Consider the following 20,580-nt stretch of genomic DNA (forward strand, 5'->3'; position numbering starts at 1 on the left):
GTGTTTGCGTAAGGAGGTTTACGCGGGGGCGCGGGGGCGCGGGAATGTGAGAAGCCTTTGTGAGTGATAACGTTTACCTCGTTCGCAATGGGGAACCTGGTTACGGTGACCTCCAGAGCCTCGGCTGCAGCCTGGGATTATGTTTACCTACACCCGTGTCTACAGTGTGACCAAGCTAGGGCCTTGCTCACTATGAAACAGGTATTTGCCTGACCGGTTGGCGTGCGTCCATTCACGAATAACAGTGTACAGTCAGTACAGTGCAAGGGAAAGCAACTGAATTGCACTTTTTTTCTTTACACCGTTAGTCTACTGGACTCTAATCATGTTAGAGATTCGTTAGACCTATTTCAGTAGTCTTGTCATTTGTTTTCTTGATCATGCATGTGTGCACATACAGCAGTCCTAAATGTATGTCAGACATGTTCTGATGGTGAGAGAGGCACACTGTACAGGATATTTTATTTGGCAATAAATTAGTTGTCCAGTGTCTGTTGATGTTCAGATTGGTAACGTTAGTTATACGCGCACACAAAATGAATCTTTATCGAGAGTTATATTAATTAGATTATAACAAATGTGTGCCTTGATAATTTTTCTCATGTTTTCTGGTCACTTTTAGTTGAATTCTGTTTTCTAATAAACGCACTAATCGCGTTTAAATTGGCTGCGTCACGTCCTCCGGACCAATCACGTGTTTACGTCGGGCTGAGGTGACGCAAAGACGTAGACGTAAAGCTGGCAATATGGCGACTCTCCGGAGAGAGTATGGAGTCAGGAAACCTATCTTTTAAATAAGAATAGCGTGCCATTACCGTTGATATAACATGTTGGGGTTAGTCTAAAAGGCTTTTGCCTCAACGTTTTAAATGATGCTTGCAGAGGTAAGTGTACGCTAATGGTTCGGGACAGGCAAGTTTGTTTTCCGTTGTGTGACAGTGGCTAGCCAGTTGGCGTTGTGTTAGGCGCTACCTTCCTAGCAGGCTAGCACATAAACACGGGACAACTACGGACAGCTATACACGGGACAGCTACACAGACAGATAGACACGGGATAGATAAACACGGGACATCTACACAGACAGGTAGACACGGGACAGATAAACACGGGACAGCTACACAGGCTCGTAATCCTACCTGTACGCCTGGGTGGGATCACGTTAACCCGGTGGATTTAGACTGCTACCGGTAATTGACAACTCGCTCACGTCAGCGAGATAACTCGCCTGCTAACCATGGTTGGTGTCGTTTTGTTTGGACTGATTTTATCACGGAGTGTTCGTTAGCTGCATTCACCCAACACAGCTGTGTTTTTAAATGTGTGCATAATATCGGGACTGTCAGATTTGACTTCTGGACAAACTGCGAGGTGGCGTGTAGCTAGTGTTTTAAACATTACCATTGTTTTCATTGAGTGCAACTTGTGCCTTGGGCTGCAAACCTGTGTTGAGCTAACCGTAGCTAGCTAAGCTAGGATAGCTATTTCCAGCTGGGTTATTTCACATTTGAAAAGGTTGGGTAGCTAGTTAGCTAAATAGTCTAACAAAGCGCTGATGATTAATTAAACAGATCAACACACCCAGTAGACCGAGTTAAATTTCGGGCAACTTGCTTGTTCTAGTTGTGGTGGCATCCTAGGAATGCCATTGATGGTTTATTTTGCTCGTTTTCCATGACTACCACCAGTGACATTAGCTAGGTGTATGTAGTTTGGTTAGCCGTCTCTTGAGTAATTTGGTTTAAAATTTCGGTGACATTTAATTGCCCTATACTGAACTCAGATAAGGTCGAAGTGACCTTTTGATTGTTGAGGACGGTTGAATGTTCTTAAGCGGAATGATGCACCGTGCGGTTCTGAACGATTTTCTTCAGGTGTGACCAGGTCGTGGGCAAATGTAGTTTTTGTATTCTGCTTTGCATGAGGTCTGTTCAATGTACGTTACCTAGCTAGCTATGCTTTACTCGTGCGATGGGTGTGATGGACGTGACGATGCATAAACCGTAACAGCTGCCCGCGAGTTAACCGAATCAAGACTGCGTTAAACTTTGTTTGCTTTTATTCTGTAGCGCATGCAAACCTTTTAGCAGATGCTTGTGGACTGTAGGTAGTGTTTCATTCACAAGCGCCCTTTGTACTTTATTTTGCATGCAGTAACGCCTTTTAATAAAACAATGATCAATTTTCGTTTGCTATATGTCCAAGAACTCATCGAAAAAAAGAATAATCTGTTATATTAGGACAGAATTCTAATTGTTATCCAGTGCTGATAAGTAGCCTGTACAAAACCCCAGACCACCTACTTGCACAAAGGTCCCCTGAATGAGCTGGATGCCATAATTACAGAAGTGTTGTATTTCTAGAGCACCAATGGGCATTGCATAAACGTTGCTAAGAATGCATGCTCGTCCTAATCTCTTTATTGGCTCTTAATCAAAGCTTATGCCAGTGTGGGAGTGCTTCTTCATCAGGTGTGTATAAAGACATCTACATTTGCATATTGGTGCCTGGCTGTCATGCCATATTTCATTTGCCAAATCCACTTAGCATTATGAAAAAGACTGTTGTTCTTTCATATTTGCATATGAATGCTTGATTGTTTCATACACTGGCTACTTTATCTGATTTTGAAAAATCTTCAAATATACGCCTATTGCAGTAATCACCCTGACAGCAAAGTCTTTCTCAAAGTGCTTAGAACAATCAGCATACTTCAGCCGTGGTTTGTTGATTGGCATGCTATGATTCATGGTTTACCAGACTAATTTTTCTCTCAGGTCAATATAGCCCTGAGTTGAGCCCTGTACAGCACCTATGGGATTAGCTCCAGGAACAGTCAGAAGTAGTTTACTTGTTTCTGGATTTTAGCTTGGCAGCACGATGGTTGTCCAAGTTGATCACTGGTAGTCTTTCACTATCCTCCTTTTACTATCTGTCATCCTGCCTAAGGAGACAGCGTATGAGGTTTGCAGCATGGCCGTCGGTTTTCATCCAGGGCCCTGAGGGGCTTTGTTGCTTACCGTTCCTGACCATCAGAACAACCCCAGTGGTGCATCAAGTTTTTTAAGATTGAGTTGTGATGATAACTCGACACCTTCCAGTTGTCTTTTTATTCAGTCAGCAATTCTGAGTGGTATCCTGAGTCCATACCTCCTGCTCACAAGTCTGGAGTACCACTTGGGTTAAATAAAAACCTGCAAATAGCATGCATAAGTTTGCCTCTGGACCACCGCCTGTGTCATACCTGGACTGCTTCTCATAACTCCCATGTCCTTTTATGTGTGAGCTGAGAATGACATGGGGGACGTAACCTACACCCAGAGGGCAGGCGGGAGCTGCGTGTGGTGCATCGTGTGCAGAAACGGTGGCGCTAAGCCTCTGATTAGCATTTCCTGGACTCGGTGGTGGTCGCATTGTATGGTGCGTCTGCTGAGCACAGGGCTGAGGTTTCACACTTCCATATCTTGCAGCCAGGCTTTGAGGCTGAAACTCTGACTCAGTCGGTTGCTGTTGCTGTGACGCAACAGCGCACGCAGGCTTAGCTTGTGGAAAGTTTGTGCTTAATCAACAGATATTGAAGTATCAGGCAAGGCAGTGCTGGTAAAATATAGAGTAAATTACTACTACTATTAATAATAATAATAATAATAATAATAATAATAATAATAATAATAATTTATTATTATTATTATTAAGATAATTATAGAAGTATGGAATATGCTGGGAACAAATTATCCTTATGTGATATGAAGCACCAAAATGAAGAAAACATGTAAAATGTATAAGTAAATAGAAAATACTCGGAGAGAGATGCATGATTCTGCGTGTAAAGGGAAATAAGAATGTCCATAAAAACAGGGTAGCTGCAAGCCGCGCTCTGGCATGTCTGATATGCAAACATGTGGTCCAGCATGTTCATTAGTTTCAGTTGCACCAAGGGGGCATTTTGCCCTCCCCCCCACTTTTCCCTAAAGTTTTGTTGAGCAGAAATGCGGTTTAAGACTGATCACCTGCACCCCGGGCGTGTTGCCAAACTCAGACTCGTGTGCTGTCGTGACGTAATCGGACTTTCTGCTGTGTTATCTTAGTTTTTCACTGGCTGGGAGCCTGTAACGCAGCTACATGTCCTTTGCAGTTATTTGCATTATGATAAACACGCCGCTGATAAATGTTCTCCTGACTGTGCAGAGATGCTCAGTGAAGTCGGCGATTTCTCAAGGCCCAGACGAACCATCAGTGGGCTCGGGCTTTCTGCCTTCCAAAAAACACCAGGGTTACATAACGCGTCTGCCGTCTTTCTGAATGTGTCTGTCAAGACAGACCTCCTTATCGGTCTTGTTTTAAAGCAGTGGTGTGTTGTTTTAATTGTTAAGGCTGCGATTAGGATAAGACAATCATTAACACATTCTTTTGTAAGATTAATGGATTCGTTTCTGCTGTTTTAGATGTTTTAGTTGTTTGTTTACACCTGGAAAGGGGTGTTGATGGCAAAGGTTTGATTCTACCACACTTTCCTACTGTTTTTTTTTTTTGTTTGTTTGTTTTTTTCCTCTCTCTCAAATAATTTCTTTGTGTTTTTGAAATAAATTGTGCTCTCTGACTGCCATCCCGGGAGGCTAGGAAGAGAGCCCCCTGTCCCTCATGGGCCATTGTGTGGAAGGAAGATGAATGCAGTGGAGTGGGGGACACTTTGGGGAACACCTTGGGGAACTGGGCTGATAAAACCTTTTTATCACACTGCCTCTGTTTACTTCACTTTGTGTGTCCAAACTGAGTTTGAAAGGAGCTGCCTTGTAATGTTGCTATTTCCATTTGGCACGTAAAATAGCAATGTAACGATTTCTGAAGCAAAGTACAGCTTGAAAATAAATCGTGCCTAAAAAGAAACGACACACAAGAAAACGTGTGCCAATTTCCAATATCATAAACTTCGGTTAATTTATTGAACATTACAAAAAATTTTGCTTCATTTTCCATTGCAGTCTATAGATTGTATGTCAGGGCCGGAACTTGTATGGATGGAACTGCTCTAGTAGTTGACTGAGCAGACCAATCAGAACAGGCCGGGCTCATCAGGAGGAGGGGCTTAAAGACGCAAGAGCCCTAACAGAGCCCATCAGACAGAGGGTGAAGCGAAATGCACAGTATGAGAGAAATGTTTTTGGTGCATTGAAGCATCCTCTTCCAGTAGTCCTCAAAAAATAGAATTATGTACATTTGGAAATGAGCATAGTAGGTCCCCTTTAATTCTGGAGAAAAGGATTGTCTAGCTTTGCATTTTATTGTACTGGAGGCCAATTGCTGTGTGAAACAGGCCAGTCGTAGCTATTTTGGACCTCGTCTTACTGTGCCGTAGGCTACTTGTATTCTGCTGTGTAATGCCGGAGGCTCTGAGCCATTGTCTTCTCCAGCCTTTGTGCAATGCCTGGTTCCTCTGAAGGCATGCTCAAGAGCTGGGCCGGTCCCACAAGGGCCTCACCCGCACGGCACGGCCGACGAGGCCGCTTCCCCACCTGTTCCTAATAACCATGTGTTGTGGCTGCTGTGAAAGGGCCCCACCCTGGAGAATTTCGACACGTCAGAGTGTTTGACGGCTGAGTCATTGTTTTGTTCTGCCGGTTTGTGGGCAGTAACCAAAAAAAGAAGAAGAAGAGAGAACTCGCTGCAGGGGAAAGGGCTAGCCAGGGTGCTGCTGCTTTTACGAGCCCTGAGATCCGGTGGCGGTGCCGTCCGGGTGGCGTCTGCCACTTTGATGTCACTGAGGAACAGTGGGTTAATACAGCGGCATGTGCTCTCTTTCGGTTTGAAGGCTTCGTGTCCTGAGATCACCTCCCTCTCCCTGGACCTGGTCTCTTCCTCTCCTTTCATGAAAATGTGAGGTGGGGGTGTTTGGTTTTTTTTTTTGTTTTGTTTTGTGTTTTTTTTAAATCCTCATCTGTCAGCACGTAGCCTTTCTTCCTGTCGGTCAGGTTCTGTAGGCAGAAGCAGTGTAGCTTGACCTGCAGTAAGTCCTGCCAGATCTTTGCAGGAAATAAGAGCGATGAGGTATTTTTTTTTTTTATTTTATTTTTTTTTTTTTGGTTCCGGTTTTGTTTTCAAAACCGGCAGTTACGTGGTAGTGAGGGGAAAGTGTCCACTGGACCATGCAGCTGCATGCAAGCTCTGAGGAGAACGCGAAACCGCAGCGCATTGGCCGCTTACCACGGCATTGTTCCCGTCAGGAGTGTGCCTGTCCGATCGGGAGGACACAGTGACACTGCAGACCTCTGTGCTGGCTTTCCTGCACTAACAAAAACAGGAAACCTGGTGGCTGGAACACCTCTCTCTCTCTCTCTCCCTCTCTCTCTCTCTCTCTCTCTCTCTCTCTCCCTTTTTCAGTCACTCCTCCTGGTCTGCAGGGGGCTTTAAAACCACTCAGACATGCAGTACTGCATTGGACGCTCAGAGCTGGCCGCAAGGTCCAACCGGCCAGACCGGCAGAACCTCGCTGACCGTTCACAGGAGCCCCAGCACATCCTGCTGCGCTCTGACATCTGAAGCTTCTGACAGGCCAGAGGGTACTGGGTCAGAATGGGCATACCTAGTGTGTGTAGTATAAGGGATTAAATGCCAAATAACTATAGGAAACCTCTTCAGTCAGTACATACTGCTACAAAAACCTCAATGGTTCATTCATTGTTTTTGTAATAAGGTGGTGACCTTTTTTTGTGTGTACTAAAGCTGAAGTAAGGGCATGTAAGCGTGTGACGAGTGTATTGTTCAAAACTGGTTTTCAGATGCCTTAAATGGAATTGCTCAAACCAGATTCATCAAATGCATTCAGCGTTGTATAGGCTGTTCGTCACAAATGCCATTAGATGAAGCCAGATGGTTCTCGTTTAGATGTTGTCATTAGCAGTAGCGTCACACACTTGGGGTGGAAAAGCCTTTATGTTGGTTTAACCATACATGTGGGTCTTTAAGGCTGTGGCTCAGTATTCTGTTTGGGGCACTGCTGATGCATCAGCCCTTATTTACATCTTTATTTACGTTTACTGCTTTTAGCAGAAACCCTTATCCAGATCGACTTGCAGAATTGCTTAGTCGTCTACTCCAGAAAAGTGTGCTTGGCTACTTCCAAGAAGTTAAAGTCCCAAAACACCCTTAACCTGAGATACTGCCAGTGCTGAAACCTAGATGAAGAGCCACAGTGCAACATATAATGCAATGCTATGAAATACAAGACTTTGAGTGTAGTTACTAGAGATTTCATGTAAAAACAAGACGGAGGTCCCATCTGCTCTTTAGATGAAAGCTAGCTGGTGGCGAGCGTTTCGGCTAGGCGAGGCATCCGCCGGGTGGCCTTGACCCCGGCTATGGAGCTGCTGAGCCAGCGCGAGGTAGCTTCACTTTTCCCACGACCCCTGCCCTGTCCTGCCCTGCTGTTGCGCTCCGAGGGTTATCTGGGTGCGCAATGAACATGTCAGTGGCTCAACTTGACCTCAGTTATCTCTGAGGTGGCAGTAGGGAGAATAATCAAGGTAAGATGTAACGTGGTTAACCTTCTTTAACCGTGTGTGTGTGTGTGTGTGTGTGTGTGTGTGTGTGTGTGTGTGTGTGTGTGTGTGTGTGTGTGTGTGTGTGTGTGTGTGTGTGTCCTCGTCTCCTCCAGGCCAGTCTGTCCTTTTGGGGATGGGGGGGTCTGGGAGTCGTGCTCTTCCTCATCACGTTCGGCCCCTTTGCCATCTTTTATCTGGCGTTTTATATCATCTGTTTCCTTGGCGGGTAAGTTCACCCACCGTCTGCGTAGCAAGTGGAGTTTAAGGATCCAGGGCCTTGCACAGACGCTCCCCAGGGGCCTCTCGCACCGCTGCCCTCCACAAATAGAAAACGTCTTATCTTTCTCCTGCAGGGCCCCAGGTTTTGATGTACGTTTTGTTTTTTGTTCTTTTTTTTCCTCCTCAGGGGCTTTGCCGTCACTCTTTTATTTGGAAAGACGAACTCCGAAAAGCACCTGGAGAAGTGCGAACACTCCTACCTGCCGCCCACCCCCACAGGCATCGTGAAGGTACGCCAGTTTGGTGTAGGCCCTTGCCATGGTCCAGGGTCATCCCTGCCTCGTCCCACCTGAAAAATTGAAGAAACCTCCCCCCCCAAATAGAGCATCATTAAGAGCAGAATCCAGGGTGTTGACGCTGTGCCTTGTGTCCCCAGACGCTGGACGAGCTGAAGCAGGAGACGAGGGTCATCAAGATCGACCGGCGCCTGACGGGATCCAGCTTCATTGACGAGCCGCTGCAGCAGGTACGCCCTGGGGGGGGTGTTCGCCGGAGGGCTGCTGCCACGCTCGCCCGCTGGACGGCTGCTCCCTGCTGCTTACACTTGAATTCCCAGCCAGAGAAGCGTGTGGCTTAAGACGCAGAGGGGATTTCCTCCTCTGGCTTGTGCAGGTGTGCTTCATTGCTTCATGCTTCAGCCTGTGCAGTTGGGCCATAGAGTATGCAGGTTGTTTGAAGGCATGCCTTTGGGGAACCTTGAGCGCAGACATCAGCAGATTCAACGTCCTCCCCAGAAGGACCGTGCGCTCTAGATTGGCCACACTGTGCACACACAGTCTCTCAATTGAAAATAGCTTGGAGGGAACAGCCTGAAACGCACATGCCTGCTCAGAGAGCACCTCGGCGGAAAATTAACTTGCATCAACTTGCACACATGGAATGACGCGCAGCTCCTTGGGTCTGAAAAAGTCCTACCCCTTCCTCGCCAAAAGAAGCTTTTCAGAGAACTGGCATCCTCGTTGGTCAAGTAAAAGCCAATGGCGTTGGGCCAGGGGTCTGATGTGACTCAGGGCACAGTAGTGACTCTCTGATTCGAGTGCATATTCTTCTTGTTTTCTTGGTTTGCCCTCTTTGTGCAGGTGATCCAGTTTGCCATGAGGGACTACATTCAGTACTGGTATTACACCCTCAGCGAGGATGAGTCCTTCCTGCTGGAGATAAGGCGCACATTGCAGAACGCTCTCGTGCAGTTCTCCACACGGTACCCCCAATTCTTTATTTCTGTTCCAAGCCCTTTCAAGCTGATCTTGATTGTGATACTAATAAGATCTGTGAACTGAGTAATATGGGATAAATTGAGCTAGTTCTACAATCATACATTGTAGCTTTAATTGCAGCCTCAACACACTCCTATTACTCTGATGGTCTCAACTGCTAAAGGAGCAGTCAGTCACTTTTTCCACCATAAAGTAGCAGACAATGTTTAGTAAAGTGATTTCATTATTTTTACATTTTGTCTGCAAATCCAGTTCAAAGTGAGATTCATGTGATTGCTAACCCTAGTCTAACCATCTGATTGCTAACCCTAGTCTAACCATAACCTTGAATGAACCAGTTTATGCTCCATAGAGCGGGTCGCCCACACGGAGGTGGCCAGGTTTGAAATGGGTTAAGTACAGAATCTCTGATGCACCGGACCCTAGTGGCCTGGATGCAACGTCTGTTGCATAATGTGAAACATCACTGGAAAAATTACTTATTGCTCCTTTTAAGTCTAAAACCTCTCTGTGTGAGACGTAGTGCAAATCTGCTGCTTTAGCAATAGATCCTGAGCTGTTTGCCATTCTCAGACTCATGCACTGTACAGCTCCTGCTCCCCACACCCCTAGGCAGCCTGGAGCTTTATCAGAACTGCTCCTTAAACCACAAGGAAAGAGGAATGCCGCTTTCATATCTTTTTATTTATTTTTTTCCCTCTCTCAAAACATGATGCAACGTGTTTTGGCATGGTGGGCTATTATGCGTCAATATATCAGACATTGTGAACACAGACTGTGGCTGTGGATCTTCGTGGGGTCTACGTCGCTGTGTAGAATGGGACTCGTGCAAGCGAGTAGCACGAGTCCTAGCACGTCTGATTTACGGGGCGGGGCTTATTTGCTCATGTTGGCAGTGCAGAGCAGCTAACCCCCGACCTCAAGGCCCACACTGACTCTGCGTTTCACTTCCAGGTCTAAAGAGGTGGACTGGCAGCCATATTTCACCACCCGGCTGGTGGACGACTTCGCCACTCACCTGAGAGTCTTCAGGAAGGCCCAGGTGCGGATGAGCGACAAGGACGATCCCAAGCAGCGTGAGTTCCTGGTTCTGCCCCACACAAACTCCCCGCGCTGGGTCGCCCTGTTTATAAGTGGATGCAGCGATGGGGTGGGGGTTTTTTTTCTTCTGTTTTTCTTTTTCATGATGGCTCTGCGTTTTGGGTTAAAAAACCGGGTGCGGCCAGACGCCGCTGACATGGGACAAAATGTTTGTGCTGTGAAACCCAGCCTCTAAGAATAGGCTTGTTGAGGCCTGTTTTGGGCTGCTGAGTGGACCTGTTTTTGGGTCTGCGCCCAGTGTCTCTGGATGGGCTCCAAAAGTATAAGATGGAAGTGGGCTTTGCCAAGTATGTTTGTGCTCATAAAAGGAGCTGCTCTAGTCCAGAGCTTTGGAGGCACATGAGTGAGAACTGGTGGGTGAGTGGTTGGATGTCTGAGAAAGAAAATGGACTAATTTAGGTTGTCTAACAGAGTGTGTGCGTGGTGCAGGCGAAGCCCCTGATGAGCTGCTGGATGCGTTCTTCGAGGCAGAGGTGGAGATGGAGAGGAAGATCTGCAGGGACATGGTGTGCACCTCCCACAAGGACGAGGAAGGTGAGATGCCTCAGGGAGCCGAGACTCGGGGTGGCAGGACAGGAGGCTGGAGCTGCTCCCCATGCCCCGCCTACCCCACTCATCCCGGGGAGCAGTACGGCTGACGAGGCTTTGATGCAGCAGCGGTGCTGTGACGTTACCTGGTGGTGTTCTAATGACGTCCCCCCTTGGCACAGGCTTCCTGCGGGATCTGTGCGAGGTGCTGCTGTATCTGTTACTACCTCCCGGAGACTTCCACAACAAGAACATGAGATACTTCCTCAGGGTGAGACGTCAATAACCCTGCACAGCGTAGACCAAACATCTTCTGGACATCCACAGGGCTTAATCCATTCACTACATATTTCCTTCTGGCTACGTGTGTGTACACGACCCCTGCGTTGATCCTAAATGAACGTGGCGTACAAGTACACTGAGAGGCACATGCATTAAATGATTTGGGTTTTCTTTCTAGGAAATTTTGGCACGAGGAGTTCTGCTACCCCTTATTAACCAACTGAGTGATCCAGATTACATCAATCAGTTTGTCATCTGGATGGTGAGTCTTGCCCATCATTGCCCAAAAAAATATTTTTGATGCACAGGCAAGTGAAGGTGTTTGTCACATGAAATGCTGTCAGTTACTGCAGTTTAGACGGGTGCTGTTCTGACTTGGTTTGGGGGTCGTTGAATTGTTAGGTTTTCCAAATGTGACTGTGAGCTTGTGGGTGACGTGCGTGTATGTCCTCACTCCCGCAAGTTCCGTGTGTGTGGGTGTGTGTGGGCGTGTGTGGGCGTGTGTGGGCGTGTGTGGGCGTGTGTGGGCGTGTGTGGGCGGGTGTGGGCGTGGGCGGGTGTGGGCGTGGGCGGGTGTGGGCGTGGGCGGGTGTGGGCGTGGGCGGGTGTGGGCGTGGGCGGGTGTGGGCGTGTGGGCGTGTGTGTGGGCGTGTGTGTGTGTGGGCGTGTGTGTGTGTGTGTGTCCTCACATCCACCTCTGTGTGTGTACGTAAGTTCCTTGTGTGCTTGCGTGTAGATCCGTGACTCCAGCTGCAATTACGAGGCCTTCATGACCATCCTGAAGCTGACAGACAAGCCTGCGGAGCTGGAGGCTGTCAAGGACAAAGTGCTAGAGGAGCTCCAGTACCTGCGCTCCCTAGACACCGTAGGAGATGGTATACACACACACACACACACACACACACACACACACACACACACACACACACACACGTGCTGGCGTGCTCTGATGAGTGGGCACATCACGCTTTCTTAATATTTTCTCTGTTTGCTTTCTCCCCAGATATAAATGTGATAAAAAATCAAATCAACAGTTTACTGTTTGTGAAAAAAGTCTGCGAAACAAGGATTCAAAGACTACAGTCAGGAAAGGTGTGAGTGTGAGGGAGAGAGAGAGACCAATATGTGTAGTTGAAGTTTCATGTCCCCCTTGTTTTACATGGTGATTGTTTGCCATCACAGGAAGTCGATGCTTTGAAACTTGCAGCAAATTTTGGGAAGTTGTGTATTATCCCGCTGGATCAAATCTTGGTGCACAACATAGCCCTGCAGTTCTTTATGGGTGAGTGTTCTACACGTGCTCCGCTGGCAACTGCACACACGCAATCACGTCCGTCGGAACACTCCACCCTTCAAGTAAGCCCCTGTCCTGATTGCGCCTGATAAATGCTTTGCTGTCTTATTACTCGTTTCTAGCATCCTCAACCTCCACCTCCTCCTAACATGACTCCAAACGTTCCGTTCGTGTTCCTCACCTTTGTCTCCAGACTTCATGCAGCAGGCGGGCGGCCAGGCGGACCTGTTCTTCTGGCTGACAGTGGAGGGCTACAGGGTGACGGCGCAGCAGCAGCTGGAGGTGCTGCACGGTCGGCAGCGGAGCGGCCAGACCAAGGGCCTCCTGAAGACGGCGGCGCTGGGCGTCTACGAGCAGTACCTCTCCGAGAAGGTCCGCCCGCCCACACGCCCTCCTTCCAGCCTGACGGGTGTGGAGGTCCCTAGGTTTGACCAGCTGATCTCAATACCGTCCGTTTCTTCCCGACAGGCCTCTCCCAGGGTGCAGGTGGACGAGGCCTCTCTGGCCAGACTGGCTGACAAACTCCACAAAGAGGATCCGACCCCAGAGATCTTTGACGACATCCAGAGAAAGGTAGTCGGGGCGCTCCCTTTGGCATGGGTGGGCTAAGCCTAAAGGCACTAACCTAAAGATGGGGCGTCTCTCTCTGTGTGTGTGTCTCTCTCTCTCTCTCTCTCTCTCTCCCAGGTGTATGACATGATGTTGCGCGATGAGCGCTTTTACCCGGCGTTTAAGCAACACCCCCTCTACGTGCGCATGTTGGCCGAGCTGGACATGCTAAAGGAGCCGAGCTACCGTGGCTCGGACGACGGCGACGGAGGTGAGAAGAGCCCCACGCACAAAGCCCTCGTCTCAGAGTGGGCCCTTCCCCACCACCCTTCTCTTATTTGCACTTTCTGTCTCTCTTTAGAGTCTTTCAATGGATCTCCAACCGGGAGCATCAGTCTGGTAACTGAAGTCAAACATTCCATGTGATTTTTCTAAATCTTATTTGTTTGCTGCACGTCTAGTTTCTGCAACATGGCGAACCGTTTTCCCGCGCTTTCTTTTCTAGTCCTTGGATGACCTCACCAACGCCACCATGGACGAGTCCGTGCAGCTGCACGCGTTTATATCCGACACTGGTATGTGCACGCCACACGCGTACTCGCGTTTACTTTGCTATCGAATGACCACTATGCGTATCTGGCGTTGGATGGAAATTCAGGATGACGTTCCTGTCGGATAGCTTTGCACCGGGCAGTAATTCGGAATTGCAGGGAAGAGCCGGCCTGCTGCGTGGCGTGCCATTCTCCCCTCTCCTGCCACCAGCTGCTGTGCTACCATCTCAGCCTTCACGCTGACTCTTCTTCCAGCTCCTTCCTCAGTGCCTCCCATCTGCACGCGCCTCTAGTTGTCGAGTCACTGGCTGTATCAAACGCTTTTCCCGTGGTCTGGTTGGTTTTTTTTGGTCGTCATTCCTACACCTCTTCTTACGGTCTTCCTTTTCTACTTTTGCTCTTTCCCTGTCCTGGTTCTCTGTCCTGGGGCGTCCATCTCCACGGCCTCTGTGATTTTTTTTCCCCCCCCTCCGTGCTCTTTCTCCGTCTGTTGCTGCCAATCCTCCCTCTCCTCTCCCTCTTTCCACCTTTCCATTTTTCCTTTCTTGTTTCTGCCACCCATTTTCGTTCCATCTGTGTCGCGTCGTTTGCTCCACCCTCTGCGCTCCACCCCTGTGCTGCTCTGTCTCCAAACCCCCCCCCCCCCCAAATCCTTGGTAGCTGACGCTTCTATAACCCAACTCACCCTGTCAGGCGTATGCAACGACCACGGCAAGACGTACGCGCTCTACGCCATCACCGTCTTCCGGAAGAACCCGGACGGCAGTGAAGACACCTGGAAGACCTACCGCCGCTACAGCGACTTCCACGACTTCCACATGCGCATCACGGAGCAGGTGAGCGGCTTGCCCTCTAGTCCTGCCTTTAACACCGCCGTGTTGTTTAGACTGCAGAGGCCTTCTGCTCACCGCCCGTCACTCTGTTGACCGTAGTTCGAGAACCTGAGCTCTATATTAAAACTTCCCGGCAAGAAAACCTTCAACAACATGGACAGGGACTTCCTGGAGAGGAGGAAAAAGGACCTGAACGCTTATTTGCAGGTAGGCTCGAGTCGTGCGCTTCTTAAAACGGACGTTAACGCCGCCCTCGTCCTCTTGGGGTGTGCGCGCACTCAGCGGGGTGTCTTTTTTGTTCCAGCTGCTGCTGAACCCCGAGATGGTGAAGGCGTGCCCCACCCTCATCCCCTATGTCCACGATTTCCTGGAGAACAAGGCCTACAGCAAGGGCAAGGGCGACTTCGCACGCAAGGTAGGAGACGGCCGCCGACCTGTGGGCTCCGATCCCTCGCCCGAACGACCTCGGAGGAGTTTTTCCCCCCTCCGTGACGCATCGTGTTCAATCCTTTCCCCTAATGCAAAGCAAAGCGTTACACCCGAGTGGGCGCGGCAGAAAAATGCTTGCCCTGTTGCTGGGGGGGGGCAGATCTGCTGGCTTGAGCCCCCAATCATGCCACCGCCGTCTGCGGCCTGGGGATCTCGGTCCCCTGTCACCCAGCACAACGCTCGCCACTCGTGGGACGTCTGTGTGTTTTGTGCTGGCTGACCGAGGGCGGTGGGCACCATCCTCCTAGCGCGCTGGACTGCCCTGTGCCCCAAAAAAAGACTTGGCTAGCATGCGCATCACAACCTCCATGAATGGAAGTTGTCCTATGACCGGGGAAGATTCGATAGTAGATGGGTGGGAATTGGCATAACCACTAACGTGTCATCAACCACTAACATATTGCTACCCTAGTCGCACACACATCCTAACATTGGACTCCATTAGTTTTTCCTCGATGGTGCACTAATGCCTAACATGCTGAAAACACAGTGTGCTGTAAGTTATGCTTTTGGCTTTGACTTCATGTTGGTTGCTGAGATTGTTGCCTGCTGAATTGCTGTGTTCAGTTCAAGCCTGTGCGTGTGAACGCTTACTTATGCGCTTGTCTTGTAGATGGACACGTTTGTGAACCCTCTGCGTAGCTCCATGCGCAACGTGTCGAACGCTGTAAAGTCGCTCCCCGACAGCCTGGCCGAGGGAATGACCAAAGTGTCGGACAACATGGGCCGCATGTCCGAGAGGCTTGGCCAGGACATCCGACAGTCCATATTCAAGGCAGGAACGCTGTCCCGCAAGTTCTGCTGTTCTGACATATGTCGGCGAGATCTCGCGTTAAAGAACCCTGCAGCTTGCTCCCGCACTCCAATTGGCTCAGGTGTCATCCACACAAATTTGGGCATTTTTGGACCAAAATATCTGCAATACAGCAAGAATTTGCCGGGTTTTTGCAAAAGCTCGGCTGTTCTGAACATCGTTCATCAGAATGGTTTGGTGTTTTCAGAACCACTACGCACATTTACAACGATGTAAAACTGATGGTTGTGGCTGAGCTGCGTCGGCTTTCAGAACAAAGATGCGGGGCTCGTCTGTTTGAGTAAAAACCCGCCCAGTTATCACGCAGGAGTCTGCACTCTGATCTCAGCCAGCCCTCTTAAACATTAAACGGCCATTTCTATTTTTAATTCAAGCACAATGTATCGGTTTCTTGTTCCAATTCGAAACTCTAATCTTCTCAGAGTGGATCAGTTCTAAACACGCTGTACATCTTTGGAGGTGTCAGCAGACACGTGCATCTTTGGTCTCTGTTCATGTTTCTTTGAGGGCCTGAGCTGTTGCATTCGTTCCTCAGGTGCCGCCCTTAATTCCAAAGCCAGACATCGACCCGGAGCACTGCCGAGTGTCTGCCCAGCTGGATGACAACGTGAGTGGCCACACGCCCCCTGCTGGCTAGTCCCGTGTACTGCAGTCCTTCCAAATGTCAAAGTGGGGGGGGGGTATTCATTTTTATTTTTTATGTAAATGAGTTCCCTTTGTGCTTCATGTTCTCAGCATGGCTCAGAAGCTGTGCGAGCAGCACTGCACACATTTGCATTTGAAGAACCTTTAATCGTGTACTGAATTTAGTAGACTGGGCAACCTGCACAGTGGTACATGTAGCCACACCGGCACAGTATTTCCTGCCCCAAGGGGGCAACACCAGCCCAGGGGGGCCGAGGATCACCTGGGTAACAGCCTCCGAGGGGCTAATGAGGGCCTGGGGGGCGAGGAGCTCTGTGCTGACGTCCGTCTCTCGCTGTGTGGGCAGGTGGACGACAATATCCCCCTGCGCGTCATGCTGCTGCTGATGGACGAGGTGTTCGACCTGAAGGAGAGGAACCAGTGGCTCCGCAGGAACATCAAGAACCTGTTGCAGCAGCTCATCAGCGCCACCTACGGGGACACCATCAACAGGTACCTCCCAGAGCACGCAAGCCAATGTGTTCTAAACGTGTAATGAATGTATAGAAATGTAAACGCTACTGTAATGTATTAGTCATTTTTATATTCTGTTGTATTGTTTTGGGGTTTTTTTTTGTTTTGTTTTTTATTGAAGGTGGTTTTTAGGGAGAGTTATCATGTTTTTGTCATTTTAGGAAAATTGTGGATCATGTCGACTTCCTGACTTCTCCTGAGCAAGTAGCAGACTATGTCAGGAGATTTAGGTAAAGCAGAAAAACTGGTGTGTTTTTTTTAAAAAGCATGCCGTCCTGCTTCTCACTGTGAACGTGCGTTCTCACAGAGATTCCTACTGGCCAAATGGAATATTGGCGGAGACACCGCCGCGTCGAGACAAGGGCATTCACATGAGGACGCGGGTAGCAGCGAAGACCAGCCTCCTAGGCATCATGCCAGGTGAGTATTCTATTCCCACCTATACGTGGCGCAACCGCCCCCGCCCCCAGTCCGACCTCGCTGCGCGTGTTCTGTTGCCCCGCGCCAACACGCGTGCTCTCCGCAGACGAGCTAAAGCACATCATCGGGGCGGAGACGACACGGAAGGGAATCCTGCGCATCTTCCACATGTTTCAGCACCAGCAGCTGAACCGGCGCCTGGCCTACGTCTTCCTGGAGGGCTTCCTGGAGACCCTGTTCCCGCTGTACAAGTTCCCCGAGCTCTTCGTCAAGCTGCACTCACGCTCGCCCCGCACGCGCGCCTACTCTCAGAAGGGCCGCAGTCTGCAGAAGAGGTGACACGCCACACCGGCTCGACCACCAGGAGGCACCACTTGCAGGAGAGGAGGGGCCGGCCCAACGGCGAGGCCGGGATAAGGCGTGGGGTGGGAGGGGGGAGTGGTTGAGTGTGTGTGGGTGTACGAGCGCGAGCGTGTGTACTTGCGGCTGCTTGAATTGCACAACACCCTCATCGTCTTCTCCTCCTGGCCGTCTCTCCCCCCCCTCCACAATCCTCTGTTCTTAATAGAAGCACTGTATCGATGTGGCTGTAGCATAGAGGATCCGTTTTATCATGGAGCGTTTGCTCCAGTGCATTCACACCTGTACCACTAAGAGACTGCAGTGCCTGATCTGTAATGTCAGTGTTCAGTATTTGTTTTGTTTTTTGGGGTTTTTTTTTTTGTTTGTTTGTTTTTTTTATTTTGTATGTAGGCTGCAATGTGGAATAATTCCTGTGGAAAAAAAACTGTTTTACTTGGCAAAGGTCACCCCCACCCCTCCAACCCATGGAGGAGTTGACCTGAAGACTAGACACACATTCTGTGTGATTTTAAACAAGCTAGCGGAGATTGAAGGGACACTAACACTCCTTGCTGTGCTTTTGGGAAATATAGTACAGCAAAGACAAACGCGATTTATTTTAGAGTTTGGCGAGCACGTTTTAACTGCACCTAAGTCGTCACCTACCAACTGAAACCGTTTCTGAATGATTTAACAACCAAATATGTTTGCAGCACCTTAACAAGGCTTCTGATTCAAGATCACGTTCGGTTGCCTCACAGACCTTTTGGGCGTAAAAGCGTAGAGTGGTCCAAGTCCGGTCCAGTCTCCTTACTACGGCACAGCAGAGCCTCTGCCGTGACGGTTACAGGATGCTTTTACGACTCTGAAGCAACCGCGCTCGCGGCGCAGAACGCTGACTGTTAGACCAGCCGTCCTGTCAGCTCAGGCGAGTCTTGGCATCTGTGGGAGCCATTTTAAAGAATGTACCTGTCTCCGGCTGCCATGTCTGCGCTTACGCTGATGTTTTTGCAACTCGGTTCAGACACTGGGGACATGTATACAAATTTACACATACTGTTTTGGCGGGGGAGGTTGTGTGTGTGTGTGTGTGTGTGTGTGTGTGTGTGTGTGTGTGTTTGTTTGTTTTTTTGTTTTTTTTAACATTAGTACACTAAGTAAGTGTGTAGCACTAAGATCCAACCCCATCGAAGTAAAAAGTGTGCTCCAGTGCCAGTTAGAAAATCAGCCTTAATTCTATGACCAAGAGACGCATGTGCTATAAGTAGCTACCCATAATCTACAAACAAAAAACACACACACTCGTACTCAGATATTGAAGATATCCAAGCCTAATTGTACTTTTATTTAGTGATTATGTAATTCATTTGTGTGCAATATTTTTTTTTCTTTAATGCATGTGTTTGAATAATTGTATAGTGAAAAGGTTTTCAAATATTGGAGATGAATGAATCCAAAAAAAAAAAAAAGCACAGAAGAAAAGTTCTTCTGCATCCAATCACATACATTCCATTGTAAATTGCTCTGCTTACGTTAGGGACTTGTTTTAGAAGTCTGGCTTTTTGCATTTTTGTTTTTGAACATTGGTTTTTAATTTGTCTTCCTCCTGGTGTCTCCCGGGCGGTGGATTCTGTTTGTCCGTGCGTGGCTCGCTTGGCTCCAGGAGATGGAGACAACAGAGTGAATAAGTTGATGATATGAGTATCTATAAGCGGACCGTGTACAGAGTGGCAAGGTCTCTGTCTGCCAGTGGACTCTTAATCTCACTCACTCTCTCTCTCGCTTACCCAGTCGCTGTGGTGGTCGGCCCAGTAAAGACTGAACTGGGCCTGTGCTGAGCATTGGGTTGTCATTACAGCGGCAGGTCGTGTTCTTTGTGTAGACTTAGCACGAGAAACCCATCCGTATTACCAGTAGTCAGATTAAGGTGATCTCTGGGTACTGACTCAACATGGACACCGCTGTGAAGTGACTAAATTAATTCTCTTTTTGACCTAAATGGCACTTGGTGTAGATTCTTCAAATGAGGGTTTCGGAATGTTCTGGTGGGAGTTCTCGTCCAGTGTATTCTGCACCGCATGACTCTACGTGGCTATCGGTTGCTGTGATTGGCTAATTTTTTTTTTTTTTTTTTTTTTTTTTTTAAAGAAACCATTCCTGATTGGTCTATAAGGGGCTCATGCCTGCTGTGACTTGCTATTGATAAGCCACAACCTTCTGTGATTGGTTGAAGCGTCAGCATTGCCCATCTCTTACTGAGCATCACACTCCAACTTTACCTTTAAACTCAGTAAATGGTTCGCTCGGATGCAGGGCTGCTTGCTGCTGATATTTCTTTTGTTTTCGAAATCCCCATACATATGAATCTATAACTACTTGTGCATATTGGTGTACAGTATGTGTCAACAGTGTGCCTAAATGTACTGTCGATTATATTTTCTTATTTTTCTTTAACAAAACAACAAAAGTTGACCCAAATGTTAAGGTCAGTTTAATGGACTGAAAAAGTGGACTGAGGGTTTTTAGAATGCACCATGCTTCTCCGGTATTCATTTTGGACAGCGGATCTCAGTATAACACTAATAAAACTTTAACTCCTGACTAACTCACCATACGGCATGCAGCGTTGTTTGTAATTCATTTGGAAATGTTACAGTACCTTCCAAAACTACTGGAACGGTCAGGTTTAGTTTTGCTCTTAAGCATTCTCCAGTAGAGATGAAAACACAAGTATAAATGCGTGGGCATATTTGGTCATATGTTAAATATAGGGGGAATGATTGAAAGCAGTGTAATATCTACTATTGGCTCTGTGTTGAAATTCATGTTAAAGTATGGCCATCATAAATATTTGGCCTGCTCTGTACCAGTGTTTTGAGAGCAGTAAACCCAATCTGATTGCTACATTATGAAATTGTTCTTGGACCCGCTGCTCGATAACAGGAGGGGAAGTCTTTCCACCATGGACAGAGCACAAACAATGCATGCCTCGGTGCGGGAACACATTTTTGGAGGGTTTCAATGGCATACCGGAACCCTATACAGGTGCAGTGTGTTGAGGAGGATTGCATCCAGATCCACCAAGAATGTAAGCCTGCTGTACTGACTGTAGGCTGAATTAAATAGTAATTCGGCTGTTTGGTTAATCTGCAGCTTTGCTTCTTTTTTCTGCAAACACCAGACCCCT

At 48.3% G+C, this 20,580-nt stretch overlaps 1 protein-coding gene across 3 annotated transcripts; it reads left to right on the plus strand.

Moving 5' to 3' along the window:
* Window positions 1-738: 738 nt before the first annotated feature.
* snx13 (sorting nexin 13) lies at window positions 739-20,002 on the plus strand. 3 transcript variants are annotated; one of them, XM_027001285.2, is made up of 26 exons: window positions 739-884; window positions 7,650-7,762; window positions 7,943-8,045; window positions 8,192-8,281; window positions 8,895-9,016; window positions 9,987-10,108; window positions 10,563-10,667; window positions 10,844-10,932; window positions 11,122-11,205; window positions 11,680-11,818; window positions 11,947-12,035; window positions 12,126-12,225; window positions 12,431-12,609; window positions 12,706-12,810; window positions 12,925-13,057; window positions 13,148-13,185; window positions 13,292-13,361; window positions 14,031-14,173; window positions 14,270-14,377; window positions 14,475-14,585; window positions 15,273-15,434; window positions 16,009-16,080; window positions 16,465-16,610; window positions 16,793-16,861; window positions 16,939-17,051; window positions 17,158-20,002. In XM_027001285.2, the coding sequence occupies exons 1-26, from the start codon at window positions 870-872 to the stop codon at window positions 17,388-17,390; spliced, it is 2,853 nt and encodes a 950-aa protein (XP_026857086.2). In that variant the 5' UTR covers window positions 739-869; the 3' UTR covers window positions 17,391-20,002. The 3 variants fall into 3 exon arrangements, with proteins under 3 accessions (XP_026857086.2, XP_035380858.1, XP_035380859.1); XM_035524965.1 differs by lacking the exon at window positions 15,273-15,434; XM_035524966.1 differs by lacking the exons at window positions 739-884; window positions 7,650-7,762; window positions 7,943-8,045; window positions 8,192-8,281 and adding an exon at window positions 8,380-8,427.
* The last annotated feature ends 578 nt before the right edge of the window (window positions 20,003-20,580 follow it).

The sequence above is a fragment of the Electrophorus electricus genome, chromosome 4 (assembly GCF_013358815.1).
Source record: "Electrophorus electricus isolate fEleEle1 chromosome 4, fEleEle1.pri, whole genome shotgun sequence".
Classification (NCBI taxonomy): Eukaryota; Metazoa; Chordata; class Actinopteri; order Gymnotiformes; family Gymnotidae; genus Electrophorus; species Electrophorus electricus.